The 13,343-nt window shown below is 35.4% G+C and overlaps 1 protein-coding gene across 11 annotated transcripts in view; it reads right to left on the bottom strand.

Moving 5' to 3' along the window:
• Positions 1–13,343, bottom strand: part of BTBD9 (BTB domain containing 9) — a 201,731-nt gene that overhangs the window by 120,779 nt on the left and 67,609 nt on the right. For all 11 annotated transcript variants that reach the window (XR_016464103.1, XR_016464097.1, XR_016464099.1 and 8 more), the window contains exon 9: positions 4,705–4,894. Coding sequence is in view for 1 of the 11 variants with exons in the window: in XM_031594109.2 (XP_031449969.2) it covers positions 4,705–4,894 (190 nt within the window). In the remaining 10 variants the exon portion in view is untranslated. The remainder of the gene's footprint in view (positions 1–4,704; positions 4,895–13,343) is intronic.

Below are 13,343 nucleotides of genomic sequence, written 5' to 3'. Positions count from 1 at the left end.
CAGTTTTGGGCCCCTCCCTGTAAGAAAGACACTGAGGCACTGGAGTGTGTCCAGAAAAGGACAATGAAGCTGTGATGGGTCTGGAGCACAAGTCTTAAAAGGAGCAGCTGAGGGAACTGGGATTGTTCAGTCTGGAGAAGAGGAGGCTCAGGGGAGACCTTATTGCTCTTTATAACTTCCTGAAAGGAGGTTGTGGCGAGGTGGGGGTTGGCCTCTTCTGGGTAACTACTGTTAGGACTAGAAGAATGGCCTCAAGTTGTGCCAGGGAGATTCAGGTTGGACATTAGGAAGAACTTCTTCTCTGAAAGAGCGATCAGGCACTGGAATGGGCTGCAAAGGGAGGTGGTTGAGTCACTATCCCTGGAGATGTATGTTTAGATGTTATACTAAGGGACACAGTTTACTGGTGGTGGGTGGACAGTTATGATCTCAGGGGTCTTTTCCAACCTTAGTGATTCTATAATTCTATGACTATTATTAACTTTGTTTCCGAATTTCTAAGTAAACTTTGATGTGGAAGATGAGAACTAGAAATTTATATAAAAATATCTAAAGACATATTTAGTATTAACAAGGTTTCAACATGGTCTCCCATGGCATCCCTGTATCCTAGCTGAGATGTTTAAACTACAAAATCTGTGACAACTGGTTGGACAGTTTAGCTCTATGCCAAAGGTTAACAGTTCAATATCCTCCTGGAGTCTGGTTACAAAATTTCCACCAGAGTTCATTCTGTGACCTAACCTGTTTAAAATCTTTATCAAGCATCCAGATAAGGAGACAGAACAAGCTCTTATCAAGTTTGAGTATGACAGCATGTTCTGGGGTGCAATCAATATCAAGGTGCAGCTGCCATTCAGGACTGATTGCTAGCCTCTGGGATGACTAGAGGCATGTGCAAAAAAATTAACCCTATGAAATTCAAGGTCAAAAGCAAGACCCTATACTGAATATAGACTAACTCACTGCAGTAGTAATTGCTACAGTCTAACTGGCTGTATTAAAAAGGACAAAAAAAAAAAAAAGGGAGCCACAGTGAACAGAAAACTAAAGATTCGTTGCCAATGTGCTTTCTAAGCAATTAAGGCCACCAACAGCATATTGAGTTGCATCAACAGGAACTGAATCAGCAGAAAAAGGGATAGAGACTATTCTCTCTTATTTGACACTCATTAGACCCCTACTGGTATACTGTATCCAATTTTGTATCTCAATACAACACTGATAAATCTATGCAAATCTAGCAAAGGACCACCAAGATGCTCTAGAAATTGGAACAGGTGCACAGAGAGACCAAAGAAAATGCCTTGCTCAGTCTAAGAGAGAGCTTGAAATGGTGGAGGAACTCTACAGCATTTTTCAATACCTGAAAGCAGGTTATCAAAAAGAATGTCAGGCTCTTTTCTCAGGTGCACAATGGGAGAAATATAAGACAATGTTCATAAATTGAAGCAGAAGGTCCAGATGGCCTAAAGCCACAGGAAAACAGGAATCACATTAAAGAGAAAAAATGGGCGGTGTGGAAAAGTAAATATTGGAATAAGATACCCAGAAAAGTTGTGGATCTCTCTTCTTGAAGGCATAAAGCCTTGCATAAGATGGTCTTAGTTTGTTCCTGGTAATGCTATTTTGATGAAAAGGCTGGACAAGATCACTTTCTCAAGTCCCTTCCAACATGAATGATTCAAAGATACTAAAATAAATTGACAGATCTTGCAAAAAACATGCAGACAACATATACTCAAGAATCGTTCAGCTCTCTGTACATTTCTAATGCATATTTGAGTACCAATAGCCCTGCTTTTCTCAATACTCAGAGTTTAGTTGCCATAGTAACACATTTTGACTTTGAGGCTCTCTTCAGTGGAATTCTGATTTCTAAAAACTAAAAGCATCTACTACCCTTCTATTTTTTTTTTTTTTTTAAGTAAAAAAAGTTTATATATTTAGTATCTCTGATACAAACATATTTAATGGCACGCTGATGTCTCCAAATGTAAAAGATGTAGACTTTAATTTCTAATTCTTCCTTTAGAATCTAAACCCAATGACTCAGTCTCTGGGGGAAGAACAATTCATGACATTCTGTAGTGCGGCTAGCCTAAAGGAAGTGCTCCTGGAAATGTTACCCTAGTGGAAGAATGAGATTGAGGAATTTTTCAAGTAAGCATAATAGGAAAAGAGGCAATTAATACAATTTAATCAGGTCTGGAAGACCTGCTAAAAAGAATAAATAAATAACTCTTCCACTTGCATTGAGATGAAATAGTAAGACTTCCTGCTTTGTGTCTGTGTATTACTTGATCTTTGTTCCAGCCATAGCTTTTCCAGTGTTAGAGATCTTTGTCACTGTCTTCCATATTGCAGAGTAGAAGACATGTTACAGACTCACGCCAAAGCAGCAGCTGCTATGTAGTAAAACTGCCTTTCTCCATTCTAAGGGGCATCCTTCCTACATCTCCCTATCATCTGACACAGACATTAGCTTAAAACACTTGTTTTTTCTAGGCAGAACATGAAAATGAAAGGATGACATAGTGCTAACATCTCTCTCTCCAGGCAAGGCAGGTCATCTTGTCTCTCAGATCCTGATGCTGATGATGCTTATTATTGTCATTTTTTAAGGAAAGCTGTTCATCTTGCTTGTATCGTATATGCAGAAAAAGCCATCAAAAAAAGATGAGACTGATATATAGCACATAAACAACTAAATACCTATTCACTTAAAAATATCTAATAAAAATGGTTCTTATTTTGCTCTATATACTTTCCAATTGTGCAATTATTTCCTGACAACCAAAAATCTAGTTCATCTAATCCATCATTAAATATTAAGTTTTATTAAAAACAAAATAATAAAAAAAACAAAAACAAACAAACAAAAAAACCAAAACAAACAAAAAAACCCAAAACTCTTGCTCAAGAAGAATAAATGCTAGCATTACATTTAATACAGGAAAGCCAAACTACTGCATTAACTTGAAGTGACAGTATTTATCAATTTAAAGATAGCAGAAAATTCTAAGGCTGGGAGACAGAGGGACTATGAAATGAAAACAATACATTTTAGTTAATATATTCTTCTCTTATTCCTTCACATGTGCAAGTCTCTGCTGCTACTTAAAATTTAAGCTCAAAGTGGCATGAAAATGTTGTAATTACATTTTCAATTACCTCTTTTAAGATATCCAAGTACTGTATCTTTTTAGTTTTCTACTTGAGATGCAATACTTAATTTAACAATAAAAACATCAAACTCAAAACCATAAAATATTCGCTGTGGAAAGCTGCCAACTATGCTTATTTATTCAACTTGTTGCACACGGTGAGAACAATGCTGTACTCACAGTATGCATAACTTGTGTAGCAAGAAAACAGACAAATCAGTACATTTGAAATGGACAGAGTCTGGATTTCAGGCTTTAGACTTTCATGTTTATAATCATCACAGTGATGCTACAAGCTGAAAACAAAAGACATAGCTTTGGAAGAAAGGAACCATTTATTTTCATGATTCAGGGATATTGGAATTTTGTACTTTTTTTTTTTTTCCTCTGAACTCAGTTAGAAAGTCTGCTTTTTCAAAATACAAATGTACAGTGAGTAGACAGAGAAGAGGACCCAAGAAAACTAACCAGTCTCAGGCATTTTCTTACACCTCTCTGCTGATTATCTCCTTCAGCCTAAACAGTTTTAGACTTCTTTTTTTCCATTGCTGGAAAACAAAACTTACGGCAATTATGAAATGTCACATCTCACTCACTAATCAACTAGTCCAAAGAGACAACTGAGAGGCAGATGGCACAGATCCTAGCAATATATACCTATATTGGGCCTCTAATGCTAACAAGGACCTAACCTGCAGTTTCTACATTCACTCACTAGCACTTCAGCTTCAGAAAGCCCTTTCTTTTTTTCATTATCACAGAGAATTAAATTAAGTTCCTGATAACACACTCTGAATTTACAGAGAACAAATGGACATCAAGACAAGCTTTGAATGCCTTATTTTGTTAAACAAAATAATTTACATTCTGAATCTGAAGTTGGAAAGACTATTTTCTTCTTCACCTGTTTACAGTCCTGCTCTCCAATCTATGCAAAAAGCTCTTACGTTACCCAAAAGCTGGTTCATCATATCCACAAACATACCCACTGTGAGAACAGACCAATGTATTTCAATCGAGATCTAAATAACATAATTAATCCAACACTGTAAAGCAATATTCAGTTCACTGTGCCCTTATTATATACTTCATATTCAAGTTAAGACCTTGTAATAATTGTATAGTGAAAAGGAAACCTAGCTGACTCTGATATGATGGCTCTCCTCAATAAATGTTTCCATTTTCACAATGAGATGCATATGAAGAACTGCTCATACTGTGATCACAAGTGAGGCTGCAATTGAATTTCTACTCTACTATAAATATACATCTTTAATCTTACAATTTGACTATTACTATTATTATGCCTTTGAAATATAATATTTTCTGGAATTGAATTGCTGTATCTTGACACACAATTCATGTATTTAATTTTTAACATAACCATTATACTGAAATAAAAATGTCAAAGGACAATTACTAAACCAGACACCTCACTAGCATAATTTCCAAACATTCTTTATTCTAAAGAAAATAACTTGTATTCAGCAAAAGTCTCACTGTTGCCTTTAACTTAGAGAAAAACAAATCCTCTTACCGTATAGAGCCAATCATGTAGGGCTGTGCTAGTTGTACTACAATAGCTCCACTCCCAAGCTGATGGCACGTGTACCCAGAATCCCAATCATAGTTTTTTGTGTCTCCATTCAACAAGGCATTGCGACTTCTACTGACACCCTCAATCACACTGGCACAATCTGCAATTGTTGCAACGTTTTCAGCAGGAACTGCAAAGTAAAACACAAGGAAGATACACACAGTGATACAGTCAGAGAACAATTCAGACAGTAATGATATTCATTCCAGGCAAAAAAAAACTGGAAAAAAAAACCCCAAAAACTGAACTATCAAAGTATGACCAACACAAGGAAACATTAATTCTTGCTTAACATAAACTATGAAGTTCTGTTATACAAGTGCTTCAACATTTATTTTTGGAATTACATATTCACCTAATTCTCTAATTACCTTTGTTTACATTGAAACCAATACAGAACTCTGTCTATAATTGAGAGAGACTCCCAAGCTTTTTGAATCTCATCATTCAGTAAGATGATGACTGGACATACAAAAGCTATTTAAGACGCCCTATTCATACGAGATATCCATGTCTCACTCTTTTTTCTTTTTAAACTCTCTAGAAAAAGATTCAGATTAACAAGGTTGCAAAATGATGTTCTCTGAACATGCAAAAATCAAGGCTGTTTATCCTTTTATGTGGTAAATAACATTGAAAATACCGTCTTAGCTAAAGGATAATAAATATTCTTTGAAAAAAAAGCTGAGACTGTCAGCTTCGATGGAGAATGGCCAATATATGTATGGTAACACAACAAACAAGAGTGGAAGAAATGACATGAAATTATTATAGTCACACGAAGGACAACGATCAATTCAACAGAATTTCCAAAATCTCATGCCAAACAAACCAGAAAATCAGAAAAAGAACTAATAAGCCAAAAGATGAAATGTAAAAAAAATTTGAAATACTGACAACTAAAATCCAAGATTGTTTGAATTTTCACATAGGGAAACAATAATGTATAGTATAGATGAAATTGGATTTATGCAACATCTTAAATCCACTTCAGAGTGAAAATTTAATAACAGACAGTGATTTTCTCTAAAATATATATTAAAACTGCTATATCATCTGAAAATTGCTGAAATACAGCTACATGAAATCTCAGAACAAATTTTGAAGTCTCCAGTAGCCAAAAAAGAGCTAATTTTCTCTGAGGAGTTAGGATTCCAGTACCTAAAGGGGGCATACAGAGAAGATGGAGAAGGGCTTTTTATAAGGGTGTGTAATAATAGGACAAGTGGCTTTCAACTGAAAGAGGGCAGATTTAGATTAGATGTTTGGAGGAAATTCTTTACTGTGAGACTGATGGTGCCACAGAACAGGTTGCCCATAGAAGTTGGAAATGCTCCCTCTCTGGAGATGTTCAAAGCCAGGTTGGATGGGGCTTTGGGCAGTCTGGTCTAGTGGAAGGTGCTCCTGCCCACTATAGGGAGTTGGAACAAAATGATCTTTAAGGTCCTTTCCAACCCAAACCATACTGTGATCACACAATTCTGTGTTTTAAGTGTGCTAATGGTGCTGGGAACAGAATCTTAAATGAGAAAAAAATGTGCAAGCTCATTGGCTCATTACAAGCCAAGTAATAATTCAAGGTAGCAAAAAAAACCAACAGTTTTCCCCAAATCTACTGCACTATCAAACTTGATAACATCACTGTGTGCTCATCAAAAACTAGTAAAACCAGTGCATTCTTATTCTAGAAATGTCTTGATTTGGTATTATTAAACAGAGACATTCAGAAATTCTCCAGTTCCTATGGGGAAGAAAGAAGCAGACATAAGGTGTACTTCACTAGAAATTATCTGAATAAAGCAAAGATCAACAATGCAAACTATGTCCACAGGCATCAAAATGGAATTTGCCTTGGTTTTCTTTTCTTCCCCTCTTCCCTGTCAGTAGGAGAACTTTTTGAGTACCCATTTTACATAGGCATTAAAGCATCTTCTATACAGTGCTGCTTTTTGTAGGAAACAGAAGCTACTAGGTTATAAAAACATGTACAAGATAAAATGTCAAAATGAATTTTCATGCCAACGCTCTGTGGAATATTCCAGACACTCTGTGAGCTACATAAGTCATTAATTGAACACAATACAACTCAGTTCATAAAATATTTTACCTGCGTGCCCTCTAAGCTTCACCCTGCTCCTTTTCACATTTATATTTCTGTACTTCTCCAGACTCACAAGATGTTACCCTGATTAGCCTAACTCCTTAATAGCCATACAGAAACTGTATTAGTGTACATTTAGTGCCTTTTTTTCTACAACAGTTAATTAGAATGTGATTCTAACTAATTGTAGCATGCAGAAGGTGTCATACTGCTTCTTCTCTCTAGGGGAGTCTGCCACTCCCTATTTTGAATGTTTATTATCTTCTTTTATATCTACTTGATACATTTATTAAAAACACCATCTGGTGGGGACTCTGATCTGTGCTATATTTTCAGTTCTTCTGGTTTTCTTCCTTTCTCCCATTAGAATTTCTGTTTAAATTCGGGTCACTTGTTTACAAGCATGTACTGCCAAAAAACAACAGTCTTGTTTCTATTTTCTTTTTTTAATTCACCAAGCATCCAGTTATTACAGTAACCAACTTTGTTAAAGAAAACAAAAGAAGAGATTACAAATATGGATTTTTTTTTTCCCCACTGTTTATATTCTCACAAATTGAATTTGCTTTTAGGGAATGGAAAAGATGTTTGCTAGCAAAGCATACACATTCTGTAAGCAAACAACAGGAGGTGATTGAAGTTACAGTATGACAGCATCAAAACAGTTATTAAAACTTACTTTGTTCCCTGGTCTTAAGCTGCAGTGCGGAGCACTGAACTGCTTGGCAGTATATTTAATTATAGTAATATTATCTTAAAAAACTTGGACGCTTTTTAATCTGTTCTCATAGTATAAATGCTTCCAAAATATCTCAGAAATAATCTGATTTATAAAGTACTCTTCTACTAAATTATAAACACCAATCTATGCCATAGATACTGCAATTGCTGAAAGATACACAGTAATGCATACCACAAGCATTACATTGGAATCTGAAGACTAGAACAGTCATGACTACAGCTTGGAAGAGAGAAAGAATTACAAAAAGAATTACAATTTTGAAGGATTTTAAAAGAAAATCCCACTAATAATATTTTTCAACGTGCAATTGTCAGTTTGGATTAAAATAATTACATAGAAGACTGATTTTTCAGGTGCTGAGGCTTGTGATTTTCTGATCCCCAAAAGCATATCAAAAGCATATAAGGCATTAGAATTAGGCATACTTTTACATAATTGGCAAACAATTATCTACCTACAGAGCTGTTTCACTGAACACTGAAAGTTGTCTGAAGAAAGGAATGACAACAGCCATTTCAGAAAAGTCCTAGGAAATAAGCCTTTGTTGTAGCACTGGAAACAAGAAGAAAAGATGGAACCAAAAAAAACTGGAACCATACGAGCAGATCTTTATTGAAGTTTGCGTAGCAGCTACTAAACTGACCACGACTGCCCTTTTCTGTTGTAAGAGGGAAAAAAGAGGGTTTCTTGCAGTATTTAGATGGTCTTAAAATTTTAACAATTTCCTAGGGCTATGGTTGCAGAAGAGATGACTTACACAGCTGGGGAAACTTGCATGGCTTTGAAAGAACACTAACCTTTAAGAAGAGAAGATACAAAATGAAATACCTCTGTGTGTAGTTAACATTAAACTAGACATGAAAACAGCACCTCTTGTGGCTTCCTTGGAGAGAGTCAGCAGAATGAATGTTGAACCACATACTAGAAACCAATACAACTGTTTTCAGTCTGCTATACATTTAAATGTGACTTTTTGCTGTTGTTTTTTGTTTGCTTTTCTTTTTTAATGACTGTCAGTGAGCAAAAGAGGAATGATTTTTTCTTCATTTTTTCCTTTAGAAGTACTCTTAAGGCACTGAGTAGTGCATAAGTAGATGTTCGCAATGATTCATAAGTACTGAACAGCATTCCCCAGAGGGTGAACAAGGACATTCCATTGTTTTATATCTATCTCTTGCTCTTTGGTCATTATTCATTCTTCCCTCTTTCATATGTAATGCACCAGTTTAAAAACAGTCTCATAGACTGAGACAGATCACAGATAAACACAATTTCATGTAAAAGCCTTCCACGTTGCACTGTCTATGACCTTAACCAAGCTCAAAGTAGGATGGGGGGTAGGCAAACCTGTGTGCTACACAATCCTTAATTGCACCTCACTGATTAAAGGTTTTTTAACCATGGGACTATAAAAGAAATGATTATTTTTCTCCCTTTGCAGCAGATAAAAAAAAAAAATTCCTATATATTCAGGGGAAATATATGTATGAGAAGCCCCTTAGACATTACTGTAGTCTCTTGCCATTGGGTAGGTTAGAAGCCATTACCAAGCATCACATCATACTGGGTACTGCATCTGCATTCAGCAGACTATGCCTCCTGTTTGTAAAAACTTTAATTTGTTTTGGATTTCATATTAAATATTAATGACTAAAGACCATTCAAATTTCAGCAGCTCACATTCATTAAAAACAAACACTATGCTTTTGAGATTTTAAAAAATTTGCACCCCTGTTAAACAAAACAGTTAAGTCAATCTAGTGTGAATCCAATACACAAAACTGCTAATGTGCATATGCATTTAGAGATAATATGCCAAAAGGAAAATTATATTTTCACTCTAACATCTGCATTAGGGAATAATTTCATATGATTGAATTAATTTCCATCACTTACCTCATTTAACAAGACAACAAAGTCTATACCAACACTAAAACAGCAAGATGGTGCTAGAAAAAGCATTTCCTGCTACTTTACCTCAAAACTGTTAGTTAATTGTCAATGGGTGTTATCAGTACCACGTCCAGTATTGTGTACTAAAACTGTCTAAATCATCTTGCATACAATCTTTTAAATGTAACGTGTCGAGTTAATCATTTGCAATGAAATCTTGGTGTCCAAAAACACAGCAACATAAAACTGCTATTATCATGACACTTCATTTTTATTATATGTTTACCAGTCTTCTAATCTTCACTTTACAGTGACAGCCATTAAATGTACTGATACAACATATCAGTAATAATGTGTCTGATAAATTACCCTATTTTTATATACAGCTTTCTGATCAAGTTGAATAGGTTTAATGAAAATTCAGTAATTACTTCTAAATCTATAGGATCCCTAAACAAAAACCTCTGTGGTCTTAATATTCTGGAATGAGATCTGAAATGAGAAAGTCCTCGAATAGTTATCTTCAGTGCTGTTTGGTAGAAGTTAGGGTCACAAAGGCTTTCAGAAATATGACCGTATGACTTTCAAAGAATGAGTAACATTTCCTTTTCTTAATTAAACAGGTTATAGAAAGAGCAGTTATGGTATTAAATTAGGTTAGAACAGACACATTTAATCTCACACTACATAAACAATGAAGTCAATAACTTGACCCAATACCACTTCTTTAAGGGTTAAGAATGAAGTTTCTATGCTCAGTGAAACTTAGAAGCAACCTATTCTGATTATTGCACTTTCATACATTTCCTGGAGCTTTCCCAACTGCTTTCAATTCACTTCAATCTATCCAGTCATGGGAAAAATAGAAATTACAACATCATGAATCACATTAGAGCATTAAGACAGACCTTTGCCAACTATGCCAACTATGCTATTGGTAGTTACACAAAATTTTTTATGGAACTGGGACAGACTGCTTGATACAGTGAGTCAGATAGCATGCTGCCTTAACAGTAACCATTAGAGGTATGGAAAACCAAGCACTAAATGGATATAAGTCATTTTGCTGGATCAAAGCTGTTGAGAGTATTTCTAAAGAGGAAACAGACAATTTCTGACGGAACAGTCAGTGTTCCTGCACAGATTCACAACTGGCCTGTCCACAAGTGGTTCTAATATTCCATGCGTCCAAGTCCCACTACATGTTTTCTAATAGAAAAATGCAAGAAGTATGTCATGATGTGGTACAGAACTTCTCTTGATTGAAGTAGGTTTTTCATATCACTACCAAGAAATGACCCTTCCAAATCTTAACAACTATCAGGAGATGGTTTCAAAACTTGATAGCCCATGGATGAAGAGAACTATAACCACAGCATAGGTTTCACCACCACCTTTTGATAACTAATAGATTCTAAACAGCATATGCATCATTCCATGTAATTTTGCTGAATGTCAAATTTGTAATCCCGCACTGGCTCAAGAGAAGTGTGTAAGTTAACAGCTATCCTTACAAACTCTACATCGCTGGCTGCTCAGAGCTCAGTGAGTTTCACCTAGTAAGTAGTGATCCTAGTTTACCATATATTAATGCATATTGTGTTTTTCATCCTCTACTTGGTTCCAATTTCCTCTTCACTGTTAACATTCCCAGATGCGTAGCAAGATACTCTGTCATTAGTCAGCAATTTTCTCATTAATTCACACTTTCAAATGTCAACAGAAGTACTTCACAATGCACTTTGTTACACATACACTGCACTTCCAGTTGCATTTTAGGAGGGCAGCCTGTTCTGAACAAGGAATAGAATTTCTGTTGTTCAGTGACTTTGTATGCATCTGCATTACCACATTATCAGCACATATTTATCTCTGATAGTAAGATCTGTTGTGAAAAGAAAAGCAAAAATAATAGATGTTCTCTGTAGTGCTAGGAGGCATGGAACATTTTTATATGGGATCGGAGCCCATACGTCCTTTTCTGTAAAGGTAGCAGTTAGAACTGGAAACCTACAAACATCTCCACAATTTAATAGACAGATGCACAAAAGTCATGAAGCATTGAAACAAGAAATGGCAAGGTGATATGCACATGGCATATGTTGGCAAGAATACTGTGGAAATTTGATCATGGAATACAGACATATTGACAATCTAGCAACAAAGTGACTTGGCTCTAATAATCATAACCTACATTCTACGATTTACATAAGCATTTATAATACACAACTGATATTGGATGGAAAGCAACATATGATCATTCTTCAAAGCACAAAATATGTAACTACAATAAAACATCTGTCATAGACCAGTAAGTTTTAATAAGGTCAAATAGAGTCTCCATCTCTCAGATTAATTTTAAAATTTATGGCTTGAATTTGGAACCCACTAACATGCAACACTGAAAAAGATGGAATAGTTCCCCTTACAAAAAAGCTCTCTGAGTGTCAGATAGTTGGTACAAGTACATACCCATAACCATATACAGATTCACTATATTGTTATGACAAAACAATGTTCAAATTATTTAACAAGCAAAAAAATAAAGGTAAATATATTATTTGTGTCCTACATTATAACTAAATGCAATTGATAATCTTAAAATGTAGAAAGATATATGCATTACTGATAAAATAATTCAAATTTTGCATGAAACTGTTTAAAAATCATAGCTAGTAGCGCTATTTGTGAAACTTAGCTCAAAGGTGTTTTATCAATCTGCCTTTACGCTTCCCATGCTGTAAGAAGCAAAAATCAGCAAAATGTGATTTGTCAAGTGATTTATTTATTCTACAATTCTATAAAGACATCACGAAATTCCACAGCAGATCTCATGAGATCAGGTTTAATGACGCTATGCCTTTGTGCAATGCATGGCAAAAGGGCTGAAGGAATTGGGACCCAGTTTTTCAGTCAGATATTATTGTTTTCCTTAGGAAAAAAGTTGAAAGTATGCCTCACTAAAAATCTTCCCTCTGATTCTTTTTTGTGAACTGTTTTCTCTTCCACCTACCATAGGTGAATGCTTAAGAATTAAAATGTTGAACTCCTGAGGATAAGCAACAATTTGTGATACTGTATCACACGCAGCAGTAATAGGTGGTCTGAAAAAAACATGAACTAGAAGGATTGTGAGTTTCAGTGAAACCACAGATGGCAGAAATCACTCCTACAAGTATACAAAACTAATTATTTTTCCAGTGAATTTCAAGAACTCACTTATCTGAGTTTATAGGAAAGAAAGCTCAGTGATCGCCATAGTTGAACTAAGAAACCTATACCAAAACTTACTTGGACATAGTTTACTTACTTTGATATGGTTTAGTGAACCATACCTGTCTGGGACTTCTATCTTAAGTAATGCAGTATTACACAGTCGTAATTAAATTAGTATTAAGTAATCTGTTTTGAGCACCAGAAGTAACAGAGTTCCATCAGCATGGCGTTCTGGGAATAATGGTAGTCAATATAATGTTCTGCCATGGATAGATGTGCCTAGAACTCTCCAGGGAAAAATCAATATAGAGTTTACTTCTAGCAGTTGAAAGCAGGCTGCATAAGAGGCAGTAAGTGCCCAAATTCATCTTCACTGCAAGAAATAGCTCTGGTTACTCCATCCCAGTTAGGAAGTAAAAACAAACCTACCTGGAGGCAATAGCAACCACACTATCACATGGAAGGAAAAATCATATTAGGAGCACACAGAGACTCAATTACTAGTGGTTTTGTCAGCAGCAGTTAATTTAATTTGAACTTTCACGTTCCTGCAGCATTACTAATTGATCCATAGCACTGGAATTTCAAAGCAGCCACAAGGTCTAGCCAACTAATTCTAAACATACA

This window comes from Phasianus colchicus, chromosome 2 (assembly GCF_987193195.1).
Source record: "Phasianus colchicus chromosome 2, bPhaCol1.hap1.1, whole genome shotgun sequence".
NCBI lineage: Eukaryota > Metazoa > Chordata > Aves > Galliformes > Phasianidae > Phasianus > Phasianus colchicus.
This window is presented reverse-complemented; position numbering and strand designations above follow the sequence as displayed.